This window comes from Tinamus guttatus, unplaced genomic scaffold (genome assembly GCF_059628265.1).
Source record: "Tinamus guttatus ecotype Peru unplaced genomic scaffold, ASM5962826v1 Tinamus_guttatus_pri_ptg000198l, whole genome shotgun sequence".
NCBI classification, from domain to species: domain Eukaryota; kingdom Metazoa; phylum Chordata; class Aves; order Tinamiformes; family Tinamidae; genus Tinamus; species Tinamus guttatus.
Window position 1 is genome coordinate 4190925 of NW_028288732.1, and position 19915 is coordinate 4210839.

At 50.6% G+C, this 19915-nt stretch overlaps 1 protein-coding gene across 5 annotated transcripts in view; it reads left to right on the plus strand.

The window, feature by feature from the left end:
• Positions 1 to 302: 302 nt before the first annotated feature.
• The window catches only part of TNIK (TRAF2 and NCK interacting kinase), a 145495-nt gene continuing 125882 nt past the window's right edge, over positions 303 to 19915 (plus strand). For all 5 annotated transcript variants that reach the window (XM_088523924.1, XM_088523925.1, XM_088523928.1 and 2 more), the window contains exon 1: positions 303 to 468. In XM_088523924.1, coding sequence (XP_088380050.1) covers positions 412 to 468 — 57 coding nt within the window. In that variant the 5' untranslated portion in view covers positions 303 to 411. The remainder of the gene's footprint in view (positions 469 to 19915) is intronic.

Consider the following 19915-nt stretch of genomic DNA (forward strand, 5'->3'; position numbering starts at 1 on the left):
GCGCAGCCACCTCAGGGGCCGCCGCCCGCGCGCGCCCCCGCGCGCGCTCCCGCCTACCCGCGGCCGCCCCCTGGCGGGTCCCGCGCGCCGCCGCCGCCCCGCGCGCGCCGCCGCGGCCGCCCCCCGCCCCGCCGCGCCGCGCGCCCCGCCATGCGCCGCCGCCGCCGCCATCCCGGCGCAGCCCGCGCCTTGCGCGGCCGCTCCTGAGCGCCGCGGCCGGAGCAGCAGCGCGAGCAGCAGCGGCACGAGGAGGAGGAGGAGGAGGGTGGTTGGCGGCGGCGGCGGGGGCGGCTTCTCCGCGGCCCCCCGCATGCGGAGGGGCGGTAAATAGCGCCCAGCGCCGCCGCGCACTGCCAGCTCGGTGGCGGCGCCGCGGCCGCCGCCGCTGCAGCGGGAGGAGGAGGAGGAAACATGGCGAGCGACTCCCCGGCGCGGAGCCTCGACGAGATCGACCTGTCGGCGCTGCGGGTGAGCGGCCGCCCGGGGAAGGGGCTCTCGTGGGGGCTCGCGCGGGGCGCGGGACGCGTCCGTCCGTGTCTGTGCACGTTTACATACGTGTGCGAGCAAGGCTGGGAGTGCATGCGGGCGTGTGCGCGCTGATATGTGCCTTTATGCACGCGTTTGTGTGCCTGGGCATATGTGTGCACGCATGGCGTGTGTGCATCTATACACAGACCCGTCTTTATGCACATGTTTGTATACGCGCACGTATACACCGCGTTTGGGTGTGGATGTATGTGCCTGTGTTTATGCACATGTGTGTGTGCACGCCAGCTCGCTGCGCGAAGGGCACCGCGGCAGCGCTCCCCGTCCTCATCCCCGTCCCCATCCCCGTCCTTGTTCTCGCAGCGGCTCCGGCAGGTGGAAAATTCACCTGCCTGCGAATCCCCCGCGCCTCCATCCCCACCAGCGCGGGGTCTTGGTGGCGCTGGGCTGTGTCCCCCGGGGCGGCGGCGCTGGGCACCCCTGCCCGGTCGGTCCGTCATGCAGCACACGCGTGTGCACACACACATGCACACACACACACGCATGCAGACGCGTGTTCACACACGCACACGAGCCGGCGCAGCGGGACGCTCCGGCGCTGCCGCGCATCCGGAGCCGTTTCTTCCCGCTCCATCCCTCTCCATTAGCGCTGCCTGCTGCTCACCTTCCCCCTCCAAACAAAGCTCTCCCCTCACGCTACCCTTGAAATGTCGGGCTCAGCAAACGCGCCAGCCTTCCTGTCAGCCCCTCACCCCTGTTACAGTAACTTTATTTCCCCCTCCGTCGCTTTCCCCTTCTTTTCATCCCTTGCGCCTGGAGAGCAGGTAGTTGGTATGGGAGCCCTTTAGAGAAGTGGTGTTTCATGCGGAGGTTGCAGCAAGACTGCTTATCTCAGCCCTGCTGGCGCAGATAGATAAATAAATAAAATTAAGCGGGATCCGCCGAAGACTTACATAAGTGTATTTTTAGAAATATTATTTTGCTTCAGTGCAAAGGAGAAAAAAAAAAAAAGATGTCTATCTTCATTCGCTTGCCCTACTTTCCTCCTGGTGAGGTCCTGGTTGATTAATCGTGTAAATGATTGCTCAGCAATTCGAGGCCGGGCGGAATTGGAGCGGGGGGACCGGCCAGCCTCAAAACAGAGCCGGGGCTCTCGTTTCCCCTCCGAGGCGGGAGGGAGGATGCCCAAGTCTGTGGAGTTAAACCAGGGAAGCAGAATCCTTTGGGAGGGAAAAGGGGCCCTCCGCTTCTCCCCTGCCCCTGGAAATTGGGCTTAAAATATATATGTACTTGAGCTAGGGAACTGGCTCGTTTAACAACTCTATCCACGCGCGCGTGTTTTTGTGTTTGTGGCTATTCAGTAGCAGCGGGTCCAGGAGGCAGCTCGCGTTTTGATTTCACGTGTCCTCCCTGCCCTGCGGTGTGCGGCTCCCTGTGCCCTCGTCCCCTTGGTGGCGGTTCCTGGCGATGCCGCTTCGGCAGGACGCAGGTTTTCCCCAGCCCCATCATCAGAGGAGGATCAAGAGCCGCTGATGCCGCTCGTCGCCCGCCCCGGGGTGTTTGCAGGAATGGTGGAGGGCACCGCGGCTCCTCCGTGCCGTGCCGAGAGCTCCGGATCCGCTCGGCTGTTGGCGGACATGGACTTGGACCCGGCGCCGCTTCCCGGGGCCGACGTGGCGACAAGTGCCACCCGCGCCAGGCTGGGCGCGAGGGAGCCTGTGTAAGACTGACCCTCTGTGATGCTCCTCCTTTAAATCACGGGAGACGTGTTGGTTCATAAGTGAGACAAGAATAGGGCCTTAATTTGCCGAGGGATAGATCTTCGTCTAAACTAAGCTCGTTTAGCACTTGGAATAATTGTTAAAGGTCATAAATTCAGCAGATAGGGTAAGAAGCGTGAATCATTCCACAGGGTCTGAATCAGAAATCGATAGTAAATTTGCTGCCTGAGCACAAAAACATGGCAGCGAGGAGTAATTCCACAAGCCTTGCAAAATCCCATTTGTTAGAGAATAAGAGAAGTGTCACATTGCTCCGGCTTTGAGGATGGATCTGGATGGAGGAGCCGTCCTTCTTCTGGCTGCACATTGGGAAGGGTGAGGGATGGCCCTCGGAAGAGCTGGGAACAGGCAGTGACTCAAGTCCTGGCCGCAGGGATGAAGGAAATGGTTGGGCCACTTATCGCCCGGTCTGACTCACCGAGCTGTTCCCGGAGGCCGGCGCTGATGAACAGAGGGCAAATGCAGATAAATAAGGTGGACCTTTGACTGGGGGGTTGTCCCTGGCTGCCTCTTCTTTCCCAAGTAAGGAAAGTGTTTCCAGGGCTGAATTCAGATTAAAATGCATGGCCTGGTGCACCTAGTAAGCGCACACAGGGCTCCCTCCTGCCTCCTTTGCTACGTTATTTCCATGGTCATTTTATACCACACTCATTGCCATGGTATCCAGGCGTCCCAATGTCCATGGAGAGAGCTGGGTGCCTGAGGAAAAGCATGACGAGCCCTTAACCATCAGCTAATCCTTAAAACAGAGATCTTCTGGTGGTGGCGTAATGTGTGTGGTTAATGTTGCAGAAAACGGTAATTTAAAACGCTAAGGCCATTGAACAGGTAGCGCTGCGTACCCTACCGACCAGGGGGAAGATGAACCGCGTTGTGATGGTCTCTCGCTCGGGCTGGGGGATGTTCTTTGCTAGCCCCCTTGATGTGTTTCATAGCCGAATGACCCGGTGGTGCCATTAGCAGAGGATGGGAGTCGTGAGGGCCGTGTTGGAGAAGCAGGTTCTGCAATAAATGCAAATGGTCATAATTGGCAACGCCGTGGGCCACGCTGCTGGTGTGAGACACACAGCTGACCCCAAGAGGACAGCGACCAGAAAGACGAGGATTTTTTCGTTCTTTTTTTTTGTGGTGTTTCCTTTATTTTTGTCCCAGCAAATGCAAAATCCTGTCATCTGCTGCTGAAGCCAGTGGCCTTGATCCTTGCAGTCTATTCAGGTCAGTAGCTTTTCTCCCGCCTCGTCTGTTTGCAGAGATGCTGAGGCCTCGGGCGGCCGCGGCTTCTGCAGCTCGATGGGTTCGGGGCGCCTGCCCTGGGCCTGGCTCTGGCCCTGTTTTTTTTGGGAGCTCCTAGAAAGGGAGCACAGGTTCTTGGCCATGGTCTGCTGGCCGGGGTTTGGGGATGGAAGGAGTTGAAGTGATACGGGGCTCTGGGAGGAAGGTCTGTGTCGGTGGCTTTCTACAAGCTCGGGAATTTAAGAAGAACCTTTTTGGAGAAGGAGTAATTGCTTTCTTCTTGTCCCTGATGTACCTGCCCGTTGCTTTGTTTTGTGCTCATTAACGAGGCCCAAGCCTTCGTTATTTACTCTCACAAAGTGCTGACCATGCACTCCCTGGAAATTGGATCCTAAAATCATTAGTTGTTTTGGAAACGCCAGGCCCTGGATGCTCGGAGAGAAGACAGTGCAGAATTAAGGAGCCAGGGGTTATTAGCAGTTGCTGGGTGAAGCCCAGGAAAACCAGGACCCTTCCTTGAGCTTTGCTTTGTGTAGGGGGAAGCTTCTGGGGCCTTTTGGTTGCATGAGCTGGTCTTTGTCAATGAAGGAAAAAAAGGTCTAATATTAAAGAAGAAAAATGCTAGTATGGTCCTTCTTCCGGAACTTCGTCAGTTTATGAAGTATATTGGGATCATTAAAGATTTAAGAGGAATTCTGGTGGGGCATAAACACTACAGAACACCGCTCATTACAGCGTTGTAGCTCAGCACAATTTGGGTGACTTTGGCAAAGGTCGCTTCATAGACAGAGGAACAAATTTGATTAGAGGTGGCTTTTGGGGACTTGAAACAAAGCCATGGAAAGCATGGCACAGAACTATCTCCTTCCTGATCCTTTCAGGTGCTTCATCCTTTTCAATTTTGGGAATTGTGCAGCCAAAGTGTTGCTCCCATGCAGTTTTCCATGTCTCTTGTGTCTTTGGCTACAAGCACTGTCTATGTGGGTAGCAGATGCCCTCAGCACACTCCGATGTAGCTTGAATTTGTTGCTTTCCCTCCTTTTTGGCCATCTTGCACAGTAAACTAAGCATGGTGCTTCTGAAGGCATGGGGAGTCTCGCTGTTCCTCCTAGTGCCTGTTTGTATGAACTGTCCTCTGCGCGGGTCTGTTATCAAGAATGATAATAACCCAACCCACGGAGCAGAAACGAGCAGAGTGCTCGAGCCCGAACTTGGAGCACAACCTGCGCTCGAGCAGCTTCGAGGGTGGTGCAAGTGTCTGGGGATGTGGGGTTGGAGGCAGTGATGAGGAAGGTATTTGGCTGGTGCATGTATTTAAAAGCGTCTTACTTCTAATTTGTGCAAAAATAAATACTTAGGGGAGACTTTTCTCACTGCTGTTGGTAAATGACTTCTACCTGCCAAACTCTAGCAGTTGGAGTAGTGAAATTTGTATGAAACTGGGGGGAAACTTCCCATTTGAATCGTGTGTGGTTAGCCAGGCTCTTGAGGAGGAGGTGTCCTTGGGCTCGTTACTCACGAGGTGCCCGGCCACACGGGCGGTTCTGTCATGTCTTGAACTCACAGCTTCGGGAATGCTCTTGGAAGCCCTTTCCTGACTGCCCTGAATGCTCCCGCGCTCGTTTTGCAGGAGTAATTATATGGATCAGCACGAGGGCTCTGCCGCGGCCCGGCAGAGCGAGGACGCGATATTGATCCCTGTCTGATTTCTTCAAGCCTCTAAAGCATAACTGGGGAGAATCCTACTGGATTTTCTACTCTTCTCCCAGTTATAAAGCTAATAACAGGCAAAAAGGGAGGGCAGTGTGGAGGAAAAACAGCAGACACAACATTCCTGAATTTCCTATATTCTGGCATCTCCTTCCTTACCTTTCTTGCAGCCATTATGTTAGTCCATGGCTGCAGGGTGAAAACTACTGGCCTACTGTCACATGAGGGGCTGTATTTATGATTTATAAAGCCAATAACTTTGATTTTTTCCCCCCTTCAGCCCCATCCGTGCCCCCTTCTCCCACCCCCTTTTGCCACGTTGAGCTGCGGCTGCGCATTGATCCCCACGGGCTGCTCTCTGCCCAGGAAGACAATTTATATAAATGAGGTTTGGCGTTCTGCATGGGAATCGCTCCCGATTGCTAAGGGAGGAATGGCCCAGGGACACAATCCCAGGAAAACCGGAGCTCCCCTCCGGCCTTTGCTCCCCCTCGGTGGTGGCTTCGTGACGGATCCTGCAGGAGGCTGAGCAGTCCCTTCCCAGCCAGGGATGGGGATGCCCAGCGTGCAGGGCTGAGTCCTGCGGCCTTCCTTGTTTCTGTGTCCAGTCTGTAATGCCTTGCAACTGAACAGAGAGGCTAACCAAGCTGGAAAACATCGGTAAGAAGTCTGGTCCTAACTGAGAGTTAATACCTGTGCGGTATTAATGGATTCTGGCAAACGCATCCTCTTGCCACCACCTGCCATCAGGGCGCTTTGCGCGGTCCCGCTCTTCCTACACATCTGCTTGGGCCGAAAGCGCCCGTGGCTTCTGGCACGTGCAGAACCTGCTTCGTCTGTGCAACAGCCTGTGAGCAACGAGTTACTCCTGAGCAAGTCCGTAACGCTCCGAGCACAAGGTCTTCTTGTGGCGAGCGCTGCCGCTGCGGCGGGATGGGAGGATGTGTCGCTGCGCGTGTGGCTTCGGCTGCAGCGTGCACAGAGCCTTTCGTTGCAGTTTTCTGCGTGCTTCCTCTAGCAGTGCTGCTTCAGAGGTGAAAAAAGAAATTGTTTAGCTCTTTAGTGACACTTTTTAGGAGCCAAGGGTATTGCACAGGAGGTATGCCACTTCCCACACTTGCAAAGAATCAAAGGTTTAATTTAGGTGGCTAGGCACTTTCTTTCTATACTCCGTTTAAAAAATTCTATTTGCTCCCAATTTTGAAACTCAGCAGGAAAAATCCTACTGGCAGCTGAGTCATGTGTTCAGAGCATGACAGAAGTGACTCTTTGGGTCCTGGCTCTTAATCTGCTGGGTTGGAGACTTTAGGATGCATTGGAGACAGCAGAGCCTTCAGTGAGGAAGAGATTGCACAGCTTAAATCTAATAAAATATGTCTAATACTGCTGTAGCGTGCTGCAGAAATACAAGAGATCAAAGCCTTAGAGGCATTTATTTTCATAATTTGTGGGTCAGCTCCTTGCAGGACTAATTTGGAGCTGTTTGATGTCCAGGCAACAGTAGAAATCTCCCTGTGAATCAGAATATATTGCCTTTTCCTTTCTCTTTCATACACAAGCATGAAAGCTCGATATGATCTGGAGATAAACTGCCCAAAGCGAAGGTGTTGAGCTCTTCCACACCAAACTGTCGTGTTTCTTTGAGTGTTGTGGTCTGGGTCTCATAGCTGACGTGGTGACCGAAACCACCGCGATTATCCGGTAGCTGCCGATGCTTCTGCAGTGGGTGCTGCATGGGCGCTGGTGCTGCTGGTTGTTGCCTACCATCATTCTGCTCGTGGCTGGCGAAGACAAGACCACGGGTTTTGAGGCTCTGTTTTGTCACGTCTCTGCCCCTGTGGCTCTGCAGCTCGCCTGGAAACTGGAGGCCGCTGTGACATCTCAACCTTGCAGGTGGCCACCCACAAGGCACGTCAGATGTGTGCTCTGCGAGTGCACTTTCATCTTACACACACAGATATATTGAAAAAAAAAACCTGCTTACAAAGTGTGGGTCTAGCTCTTCTCTCTGAGCAGAGACAGCAGGACAGTGCAGGGTGTTAATGTGCGTGTGGACGGCACAGCCTGTGTGCCTGTATGTGGGAGGACCTTCTTTGAAGCAGTAATTTTTTCCAACCTGTTCACTTAAAATAACGTCCCTACATAAAAGTCCTGACTCCCTGGCTCAAATGTTCACACATGGATGCTGGTGGTGGTAACAGAGGTTTGGTATGTTTGAAATGCAGTCTCTTTAAGGTGCATGATATTGCTGAGGTTTACAAAAGCTGACCTAAAATGATGGCCTGGGGTATGGAGCAGAGTTCTGTGAGCTAAAAGCAGCCAAATTAAGGTGGAGGAGAAAGAGGAGGGATTTTTGGAGGAGGGAGAAGAAAAGAAACAGTAGTGAAAAGTCAGTCTCTCCTGGAGTCAGTGAATCAAATGAGCCATTTAGTTCTCCGCAGAGAGAGCAGGCGGTGATCAAGGCCAGCATGAAGGCCTACACGGAGAGCTTGGACGTGGGTGAAGTGAAGGAGCTTTCCCATGTTTTTTACCATGGCAATTGAAAAAGCAGAGGAGAAGGGAGAGACCCTTCTTGCCCATGCGGGCTGGGAATGTCGCTTGTCCTAAGAAGAAGTCGCTCTTTCCATTGCCATGACCATCTCTGGCCATTGCTGAATAATCCACAGGCAAAACCTGGCTGGAAAGGAAGGCCCTGCACTTGTCTGAGTCTTCTGTTTTATTCTCCCACTAAATATTCTCAGTTGGTGTCCGTGCATGGAGTCCTTTTCTGTGTCTGTAGATGCTTCCCTTTTGAAGGGAAAGGAATATGGGTGTGCAAGGAAAACCATGTTCTTGGAATAAAGGCAAAGGCCCCGGCAACAAAATTAAGAGCTTCAAATGCATTTTCTGGCTATGCAGACCAGCTATCTTTGCTACAATAAATCTTCTGCTTTTACATATTGATTAGCTTCAGTAAATACCATGATGACTGTGCTCTTCCCATTACTATTCTGTAGGGATCAGTGTATTAGTATGTTTGAAGAGGCTGTAATAGCTAAATGGGATTCCAGGAGTGAGAGAGGTTTACAAATGGTCTCCGAAGTGAATCTCTCGGCCACTGTGACTATTCCTGCTCCCTGCTTGAACATCTGACTACTATAAATACAAACACCGAGTGCTATGCTGGTGACCAGGCTGCATGTTTGCTGAGGGACAAAACTGTGTTTCCCAAGCAAAGGAAAAAGCTGAGGATCTGGCAGAAGATGCTGAAAATGCCCCTGGGTAACTCCTGTTCACGTGCCCGGGTTGCGCCGTGAGCCGGAGCTCCGATGAAATGACAGAGCTGTCCCCAAAGTGGCCTGAGCAACAAGGTGGAAAACAGGCTGTACTGCATGGAAACTATCACAGAGCAGATGCAGCATTAGCATAACAATATACCTTTAATTCAACGTGCAGGAAATAATTGAGGACTAGCTGTCGCTGATGCTGGTGACCTCTGCCAGGATGACTCATCCTGCAATATATGAGTCACTTGTTAAGGGTGGCCTGTTAAGGAGAAAGTGCCAAATCCCCGTAACTTCTTTGTGCGCGTGATATAAAAGCCAAGATGAAGAAGGGAATTCAGAATATTGTTGCCCCGAAATAGCTGATGCTTAGAGCTCTAGATGTGCCTCTACTTGGCTCTTGAGGCCTTGAGCATGGAAAGGCAAAGGCCCTGACAAGCCTTGTCCTTCAGTGGCCTCTGAAAAGAGCTGCCCAGCACAACTTCTACCTTTTTGCCTTAAAGCATTCTGTTCTGTGGCTAAGTCCTCACCTGCAGTGAGGGCTTTGTCAGGGGCAATCTCCTTGTAAACTTGTCACCTGTGACGTTTACCGCATGGGTACAACACAAGAAGCTTATGGATATAAGAACTGGTGGCGCTGCTGTAATGACTGCTGGAGTGCTCACCTGTTAATCATTTATGAGTGTCTGAAATGGCTCCTGATGTGAGCAGGGGCTCCGTGTTCCTGGGAAAGGGCCTCACCTGCCTCACGGTGTCTCTTGGCCTCGGCTCCTGTGTTCGCAGCGCAGCTCGGGCTCGTGGAGGAGCTCCTGCTGCCTTGGGCCCTCAGACAGGGTGGCCATGACCATGGGCAGGGAAGGGAGGCCAAGGTTTTCAGGGCACTGGGGGTGAAGGTGAAGGAGGAAGATTCTACACCCAGGTGTGGGTGTCAAGGCAAGCTGAGTGTTTGAGAAGCAGACCAAGGGACACTTAGAAGCTGACCGAGGGACACTGAGTGTACGAGTGATCACTTTGCAGAAAATGGCTGTGTAGTGCTTCAACAGCAAGTCTCTCTGGTAAAGGGAGGAGTGACCCTTCCTGAAAAGACCTTGCAGCGTGATGGGACCCAAATCTCCTTTTAAACCTTTCCCATTCCCTTGACAATCGTCCTCCCTTTTCCTCAGCCCCGTTAGTACAGCGGTTCTGCTGCTGTGGCAGCTGTGGGGAGCTGCCATCGTTCCTCTCTCACCCCCCTTGTCCGCACCAGTGCCGGAGGAGACCCTGCCCAAGACCTTTTGCTCTTGGACAGAGCAAAGCTCTGCTGGTCGCAGGCTTGTTGAGCATCAGCAATCGGAGGCTGGCAGCCAGATCCCCCTGGGATGTTGTGGAGCTTTGCAGGTCAAATCCAAGGCTGGCTGCCTCTTCATGGCCGTCTTGCAAACGTGCAGGCCTGGGAAGGCCCAACAGCCTCTCCTTTGCCTGGAGGCCTGCCCTTCTGAGAGATTTCAGCTCCCTCTGAGAGTGAGGAGATGAAAGCATTGCGTTTTCTGAAGAGATGAGGGTTCTGCTATAAATTTTGGCCAGCTCCTGAGTGGGGTCGATACTGGGCAGGTTGTCGCTGACACTGTTGAACTTGCGTTTACTTAACTGACCGCTGCCAGGAAGCCAGGGCTTGCGAACTAAAAATAAGTCTGTCTTCTCTGTAGTCCAATATGTAAAACAAAACAAGTGCCCCCAAAGTACCCCGCAAAAGCCGAGCAGTGCCTTTAAAAAGGCAGATCTGGCACAAGCTCAAAGCTGGAGTCCCTTTTCCGAGAGCCCTTCCCGGGAGGCCATCACATCCGCTCTTCCATGTGATCCCTTCCATACTGTTGGGTTAAAGCAAGTGCCTGCTCAAGCAGTAGCCAGCACAGGAAATGTCCTCGAGAGAAGCTGCACGAGTCCTACTCATTATCAGAACCGAGTGAAACTGCTCTGAGCTAATCTGCCTGCCTAAAAATAGCAGTAGTAGTAGGGGGAGGGACTGTCTTGCGCTGTTCGTTTGCCCTTGGTTTGCATGACATTTTGCTGCTCTATATTGTGTTTTGTAGGTGAGATTCCGTGTGCTGCTCGCAGGGGAGCAATTCCTGGCAGCAGGTGCTGCTGTCAGAACCCATGGGGAGGAAGGGCTGGTGCGGGCGCAGCAGCTTTCCCTCCAAGTACAGTTGTGCAGATTTATTTCCTTATCTTCCTGCTGCTCTCAATTTCACGGCATCTGTCTTGGGGATCGAGATGTGAACTTGAAGCCTCCTTGGAGGCAGGTCTGAAGAAAGGGCCTGAAGGGAAATAAGCTGCAGGGGGGTCCCTCGCCTGCGCCCCATTCCAGGGAGGGATCCTCCCTCCACTGAAGGCTGCAGCGTCTACTTTGAAGCAAAAAAGGAAATTGCTCAGGAGGCTTAATTATTGTGTTTTTGTTGCTGAGTACTAAAGCTCAAGTTTTATAACTGCCTTGTTTTATAACTCTGGTATCGGCATTTATATTCTTTTTTCCAGGATTATGCAAGCAGCTCACCTTGTGATCATGAAACACTGTAATGTGCTTTCTAGCACTCGCCCTCTATTTCTCAGTGACTCCATGAAATCTCTCCTGCTTTCCATTAATGAATGGAGCAAGAGGACAGTTTTCTCTTTTAAATAAGAACTGAGGTCTTTAGTTAGTTATTTTTGCAAGTGACTGGGCCAGATGCTCCTCTGCCACTAGTGGAGCTGGAGTGATCTCCCTGCAAGGTTAAATGAGGCAGTGGGAAAGAGACGGGAACAGGTCAGGATGGGGAAAGTGCCTTGCTGGCCAGTGCTGCTCCTCCACATTTTTATATACATATATCAGGAAATGCATAACTCTGTGCAGATAATGATGAGCAAAGGCATGTTAGGGTGGTCTTAGAGCAGGGGAAAGTCAAGATGAGGAGAGGTTGAGCATCTTCCTTGGATTCGCTTCTGGATGATGTGGCCCCAGCAGAGCGGGCAGGAGAGGTTGCGCCCTCTGGCCTCTCGTCCTGGATTGCAGTCATTAAACCATATTCTCGTAAGATTAGATAAGGTGTGTGTCTTGTGCCTGCGTGATACGATGAACAAATTCCTTTGAATAAATGCTTTTCTTGTATTCTTGCCAATTCAGAGAGCAAGATTTGAGGCGTTTGGGAGGGGGAATAACTTGAAGGTGCAAATTTTCAAGGAAATGTGGTGGCAAAATAATATCTAGTGGTAAGAGTTCTTGGAAGGACCAGTAGGCATGAATTTATCACATATACCAATACAGAAAATCCGGTAGCCACTGATGATGCAAAGAAACACAGGGTCCATGCCGAAAGAGATGTGGGTCCAGGGTTATTTTTAGAGCATTTACAGCCAACCAGATTGTGCAATTTTTGCTGTTTATTTCTCTAGGATGGTAAAGATGCTGTGGCTGGGGAAATCCCACCTAGAAGCGTGTGCTCTGCATCCAACCCACAGCTCTTCTGCCACGTGGTGGGGTTCAGCGTGGTGTTCAGGGGTTCCTGAGAACAGGTCAAGCCCGTTCAAGAAACTGCTCGTTTGTCCCCTGCCAGGTGTTCCACACGCACACGGGGTGCCGCAGGGGTTTTCCATCCGGAAAGGGCAGGACACGCGGTGCTCGCTGCGAGACCGACGCTTTGCACCACCCGAAGTCCTGTGTGACTCGTGAGTGGTGCTCTCCGAGGGCTGAATTAGCACAGCCGGCCGCTTGTTGGTAGCAGAGATGCCCCCCTTCCAGAAAGAGCCGATTCGAACTCGTGTCTCCTTTCATGCTCTGTTCCGTCAATAGGGAAGTCTAATCTATGGAAATGTTGATCCTTCTGTAGAGAATTCCCATGGCGAGATTCTCTCAGCTGCAGTTATTTGAGGCCAGATTTTTGTCTTAATGGTTCTTAATCCCAGGGCATCCATCCCCAGGGATCAACATACAGCCCGGTTGCTCACAGCGAAAGCTGCAGAGCAGAGATCAGAGTCATATTCTGTATCTCCTCATGTTCCGGTTTAAGTGATGCAAGATACGCCAGGTGGGATCATTTCTGCAGAGAACCTGCTGCAAGTTTTAGTATAATTTAGGAATTTGCAACTTGGCCAGAAGCAGGGTGATGTGTTGGGGTTTATTGGGGCCCTGGCATCTACACTAAAGGAAATAGGATTTTGCTTGAATAGTGGGGTCCTTGGGGCTCCACGTGCAAAACAACAACGTAATCTTCTTATGCATTGTAATAGCATTTTACTCAGTGTCATACAGACCAAGAACAAAAAGCCAGTCCTGGCTTTGGAGTACTTGCAGACTATGGACGCTCCTAAAGCTAAAACCATTTCCCAACATAGTGTCCATAGCGTCTCAGGCTTGGGGAGAGCGGTGGATGTGGGTGGATTGATTTGCTGAGGACAAAACGTAAAACTTGCCGTCTGCAAGTGACACAAGCAGTGTCTTTGGCTCTAAAGTACAGGAAATTTGTTGTGCTATTTGTTTTATTTTCCAGGATAGAGTAGGTAACTTCTGAAACTCTTACCCAGATTTGATTTCTGGTTGTGAGCGCTCTTATCTGGATCCGTGGCCATTAGTTCTTTGTCTCACCCATGTGGCAAGCTGTAAGTTACTTCATCCATTTCTTATCACCTCTGACGTTTACTCTCTGTGTGTAATTCAAATTATTCTAGAGCTATAGAGAAGCTTGGGAATTGCAATCAAGAAGCTGTTCCTTCTCTGCCTTTCCTCTAGACAGATTACCTAGGTTTAAATGGAAACTATGAATCGCCATTCATCACGCAAGGGCTGAATCCTATAGATTGGTCTGGGGTTGGGGTAATGATCCTGTAGCATCTGTTGAAAGAAGCACTTTTTTTGAGAGAGAGAGATTTCTTTCATTTTCCTTCCTCCCTCCCTTGCTTTGTGCAGCATCATCAAAATGCTCCTTTTGGCCTTTTAAACTCATCAAGTCACTTGTGAAATATTCCAAACGGCTCTGGCTGAGTTTGCATCCCTGTCAGCGGGTCGCGTCTTCTCCGAGCAGCTTTGATCCTGCCTACGCGGTGCCAAGTAACTTCCCCTCCCCTCACAGGAGCCTGAACTCCAGTGGAAACGCTGCTGGGGAGAGCGTGGCCCTCGTGAGCTCTGCGGTCCCTCGGCGTGGGCACTTTAGTGGTATTAAGGCTGCTTGTTGGAGTGTGTGCTCTTCAGGAGCCATTGACACCTCTGCAAAGCAAATGGAAAACTCTAGTCAAAATCTCCATTGTTCGTTAAATCTAGCAATTTGGTAGCATAATTTTACAAACATTAGCAAATGTGTGTGTATATATATTTATTAAGTATATACACACAATAAATATAGTTATTAAAAATATGTATATATTTTAAGGAATCTGTTTGATTACCCTTACAAGGGGACACTGATGTTCAAGGATGCTGCTGCCATGAAGAGTCCAAAACGTCTCTCCTTGCTGTGAGTCTTGCCCCGAGCCTGCCGGGGACCAACGTCCTGTGCAGCCCTAGTGTTTTAGGGATTTTAATCCCGGAGCTTTCTTCAAAGCCCTTGCCAGTCCCATCCCGCTCTTGTCTCCTGATTTGTAGAGCCCTTTGAGCTCTGGATGGAATAACAGGAATTTATTGTGACAAAAATTATGCTGGTATAAAAAGTAATAGAGGTGAATAATAGAACAAGATACATGGAAATCAACATTTTTCTCCTCGGAGGCTGTAAATGTAATCCACTTAATATTCTGTGGAACACAAGATTAATTTTCTCTGGAATAATGTATGTGAGGCCTTTTCTTTTCAGCCTGTTGGCAGAGGTGTTTGCTTGGTGGCTAAAGCTGAGGGCAGGGAATTAGGAGCAGGGAAGGAAGCTGACCCCACTTGCGGAGGATTCAGAAACAGCTAAGTCTGCCTGGAGGAGATTAAGCTTCCCCGTGGCAATAGCTTCGCTGCAGAGACATGGTTGGGATTGGAAATTTTGGGAATGGCTCTTTGGAAGCTCCCTGCCCTTGGTTTGTGCTTGCTGGCCTGGGTTTGCCATACAAACCCGCAGGTCTTGCAGCCAAGTGCCATGTGGGATGCCAAGGTCTCGGGGGGCTGTTAGGCTTTGTACAGGTTCCTTTAAAATAATAAGAATAATAAAAAAGCCCTTGTTCTTTCTTTCACGGGATGGAAAGAATGCAGTGACTTGCCAAGCCTAAAGAGGAATATATACAGCAGAGATAAATAAATCAAGCCCATTTATTTTGATTAATCCGGTACGTTCGTAGTTTTCTAAAATAAAATCTAGCCCTGGAGGGTTTAGCAAATCGAATAACAATAACTGCAATTAATTTAGACGCAGTTACAAATGTTTCCCATCCCCTTTTCACCTCCCTACACCCGCATGATTAATCTCGCTGCTTATGACCCTGGGCCAAATCCCGCTCGGAGTCTCAGGGGTGCCTTTTTGGGTTGGAAAAGGGAGCCCTGCGGTGGTGGGGATGGGCTGCAGTGTTCCAAGGACAGAGCACATGTCGGTGCTGTCATTTGATGGGAAGCCAAACTGATCCCATAAAGCAAAAGGTGGTTGGATTTGGGATTGTCGGTGACTTGCAGAGGTGACGCAGCACGTCCGCCTGCGACGCACGGGTGGGAATGGGCCTTGGTCTTGGCTTGCCCGGTTGCTGTTGCAATGCAGCAAGCTCCAACAAGCTAAACTAGATGACTGTCCCCCACCGGGGTTCAGTATCTTGGAGTATCGGGATTTAAGGTACAACGCAGCTCCCTGAATTTGCAAGGGTGTTTCACAACATTAGCCACCAAGAGGTCCAGAGGTTTTGCTATGAGAAATTCGTTATGACCCAGCAAAAAAATCACTGCGAGTCGTTTCAGCGAGCGTGGATCCGCTCCGACTCCCAGCCGGCTCCTTCAGCGTGCAGCAGGCAGCACCTCGCTCTCACCCTGACACTGTGACTGCTTTTCCCCCACTTTAAGTGGTGGGGGCCTGTCAAGATCGAAGCTTCAGGCTCTCTTGTGGGTCTGGCATTATTCAAGGCAGCTTGTGAAATGTAGGAAAAAGGTGAAAAGCCTTCCCTGCACCTTGTGAACTCTTGAAAGACACACAAACTAACATATATTTGATTGATATATGTATTTTTTTAACTTTGCTCCTTAGTCAAGGCACTTCCATGAAAAAAAAAGTTCATACTGAGTATTTTTTGGAGCGTCTTACACTTGTGTGCTGCTTCTTCTTGTTCTTTTTTGCCCTTTTTTTTTTTTTTTTCCTTTTTACAGTCTATGGCATTTTACCGAGGTCTGCAACTAGTGGCATGCTAAATAATTCAATGTGATTTGCTCTCCGTGTTGTCCTTTTTTGGAGCTATTGCTCCTGAAGAGTTATCTGATCTCCTGGTAGCAGCCGTTGCAGAGCTAAGTGTTGGGAGCTGATGAGAAGTGACAGAGCGGCCGTGATGAACTCTTTGAAAAGCACCAAGAGGAAGACAGCAGATAACTCTGTCTCTAGATGATCTGTGAAAACTGGCCCTGTGTGGCAAATTCGCCTGAATCTAATAGCACCATGATGTTTATTCAGACGTGTATGTAGGAATGCTGCCTTGTTTTCAGAAAAATATTTAAAAATAGAGACAAATATTTTAAACGGGATTGTAATGATTTCTGATGGGGGAAGCTCTTTATTTCTTTTTTTAAAGGGTACCTTGAAAAATGTTTTCTGAGCCATTTATGGGGGGTCTAGGAAGACAGACTATAGGTCAGATGTAGGAAACGTTTCTGAAGCTGGAAAAGGGAAAAGATCTTGTGTCTTGGGCTAATAATTGCTAAGGGCTCTTTCCTGCCCATCTATTGCACACTGTGGGGGAATCTGAGTTATAATTAGATTTGTGCTTAGAGCTTGCCCGCGGTGACTGGAAGGGTAACAGAGGTTTTTGAAGGTTTTTTCTTCTTTTTTTGCCATTGTTTTTGGTGCGCAAGGAACAGGCCGTGATTGGGCTTGCGCCCCTGTTCCCGCCCCACCGTCTCCACGTCCAGCTCCGTGTACCAGCCGCGTGTTGGCAGGTGCAGCTTCTGCTCCTGGCACCACTGGCTTGGTCCCTTGGTTGCAAAGCCTTCAGGCTCCTTGGTGCACATGCCTACAAGTCCAGAGCACGTGTCAGCCCTTGCCTATTAGAGCCTGGAGTCTCTGGGTTGTTGGTGCCACAACGGCACAACCTCTTCATCCCACGTGGCAAACCTTGGGAGTCTCCTGCTAGGAGATTGTAGCTCCTGAAGCAGCTGTTCTGGTAAGTAATTAATCCAGCTCTGAGAAACCATAAACCAGCATTTATCAGTAGATAGCAAACATCAGCTTGATGCAAACATTTGCTGGCTGAGGCGAAACTCTTTATTTCTCAGAGGGATGGGATCTGAGCGCTTAGGAATTTGGCCTGAAACTGCAGATAAGTGACTTTCAGTGAGGAGAGTGTCCAGCTGCTGCGCTCTGATGTCCACATCCTAAGAACTTTGGTACGAGACTAGTAGTGAATTCAGACCTGCTGGGAACTATAGATAGGATCTGTAATTGGCTCTGTAGCGTTTAGAGATGTTGAGCTTTTCCAAGCCTTTTATATATTGTCCTGTTGTGTGCGTATATTAGGCATGTATACAGTGAAAAGCCATGCGGGGCCTGCGTTCATTGAACACTGTGTTGAAAACCTCAGTGTTCGCTTAGCTCTGCTTCTTTTGCTGGTTCTTGTGCACTGATCGCCTTCTAACTCTTGTGGATGAAGAGTCCTCATGAAACGTTGTCTGGAGGGATGTTGACGGTAAGATGTGTGTAGGCCAGATCTTGATCTTTATTAGTCTGAAGTTGAAACTCCTCATCTCTGTAGGTCAAGCTACACTTGCTTAGATGAGATCGTGATTGGATGGAGTCACCTCATTGCTAGTGATGTTTGGGTCAGGCTTTTGAAGGAATGAAGAGGCAGTTTGGGCCCTTCTTGTTGTGGTTAGTGTGTGTATCTTGTGGGTTTTTCCTTAGAGTACATGAACCCTCTGGGGGTGGGGGGTTAGCCTAATATATGTGAGTGCAGTTGTTGAGGAATGGCTCTTCGAGATGCTTGGAGGAGATGGTTGCAATAGATATGTGAACAAGCTTCTCTAGGCTGTCTGTCATGTGGAGAAATTTTTATCCTCTTAATACAGTTTTCTTGTGCAGAAGGTTGTGTAAGTGTTGTTTCTTAACCGATATTCTTGTTGGGAGATCTGTCTTGTGAGTCTTTGGATGGGTGGGCAAAGGAGGGCAAAAGTATCTGCATACCAAGCTTCTGATTTTGCTAAAATGAAGCACAGCTTCAGAGAACATGGCTCCGTTTGGATGTTTGGCCTCAGGAAGCAAAATCCGGGGCAGTATTTGATGTGTGGTCCCTTGTTTCTTATACTCGTTCCTCATGGTGATGTTTTTGCATAGTCGGAAGTGCATTGCTCTGACAGTTGCACGTGTTGGACTGTAGTGCTAAGGGCTGCAGCTGTCTCTCCTGCAGTCTTAGCCACGTCCGTGCTCACGCTCTGAAGCCAGGAGCTGCTTCTGGTTAGAGTTTAATGGGGGACGAAGATGAGACTTTCTCCAGGCACTTGTGTAGATCTAGTACATCTGAACAAAACCTCTTGTGTTGGAAGTGCTGTTGGCTGCCGCCATACCAAGCTCCAACACATAGCACAGATTATGGCTCTGCAGTGCTCACAGCTGTCCATATACTGTGACATTGCCATTAATTTACAAGAGCCAACTGCTCGGCCAGAATTACCCTCTGGTGCTTCCCAGGGCTGGAGTCTCCCCCCATCACTCCAGGGGCTGGTCTGAGCAGAGCCACTTGCTCCTAGGTAGAGCCAACGGTATCGAAGATGGGGTCTGGAAATCTGCACCTGAGGAGTTTAATGAGATCTCCCTAGTGAGGCGGTTTTACTGTGGGCTTTAACGTAGAGGCTCATAAAATTCTGTTGTTTGCAAATGTGAGTTGCACAGACTTTATTTCAGTGGAGGTCTAAAAAGAAAAAAAGATCTTGGTGCCATGTAGTGCCAAGGGATGCTTGGTTGCTGCTGACACCAAACAGGGAACTTACTTCACTATTACGCAGTGCTTTACTCGAGGGTTACGACCTTAGCTTAATGACCAGTTATCTCTGTGGTTTTGGGGCTGGGAATTGTCATTAGCAGCTCAGAAGTGGGGGAGTAAGTGCCAAGGATTACAGAAGTGCTGATCTCCCGTCTCCGCGCGTTTCTAGCCTTAGTGGTGCTCAGGGCATGTGCCCCAGCTCCCCCAGAGCGTCTCTGCACTGTCTCCTCGTGTGACCCCTCCTGTGAAAACCCTTTTGGGTGTGCTGGAAGGGGGAAAAATTAAGCCCCTTCAAGGAGCGTAAGCAAATGGGGACACAGCCTTTATGTAAGTGCTACTGTCTTTCCACTCAAGTTTGTGGACATCTACTGGGAAATTATAGGACTAACTAGTAGTCAGTTAAGCCAGCAGTCGCCATAGCACCGATAAACCCCTGCAGCCTTCAGCAGTCGTTGCTTTCTCCGCAGCGTCCTCGAGCTGAGAGTTGGCTCTCGTGCGTCTTGGATGCACTGAGCTCTCATGGTGTCGGCGCGGGCGCCGCTTTCGCTCTGCTCAGGCCTGTGGTGTGGAGCGGAGCCATTTTAGCCAGGAAAACATTCCTGCTGGGAGCCCAACTGCTGCTTGTTTCGTACCGATAAGTCCTTCAGAAAGGATGTGTGTTTTGTTGCTGGAGTTTGGACACGTTCTGCTTTATCATCTGTGTACAGAAGTCCCTTTTCTGATAATACAGCAGTTTTAAATAAACCATCTGTCTAAATACAGTGAGCGAGCTTGGGTGTCCGCGGGCTGCGAGAAGGCAGCTCGGGGGACCACCGGGGCTGCTTGGCCCCTGCCGCGGATGCCGCTGCGTGAAGCGTTTCCTTTCACTCGAGCTCCTGAAAGGCTTCCTTGTCGTGGTGCTCTGTGGAGAAGCCTGCGGCCGGGCCCACACTCGGCTCTGCTGGCACGGCGCCAACGCCGCCCGGCCCCTCAATGGGCCCTTGTGCCGCGCGCGGCCGCACCGCGGCCTCGGCCACCTCGCTTGGAGAAGGCTGCTCCTGTAGCCCTGCGCAGCTGCGCTCCTGTGTGACTTGGGCTCATTCTTCTAAAACCTACCCCAGTGTCAGAAAGCTTGCCTGGTTTAAGGTAAAAATAGGCTCTTTTTTTTTTTTCCCCTCCCCTTGCAGCAGGGAGGACAAAGAGCAGGGTGAGAATGGGCGACACGTGCGGGCCTAAAGCCGAAGCAGCTGGCGGGGATGTGTGGGCACTGGTGTGTGCCCCATGTGGGGAGACGGCTGGGATGTCGCCTGTGCTGTCGGCCAGCCCTCCGGAGCCCTCCGTGCCGGAGTATCGCGGCTGCCCCGTGTGCTGCCATGATCT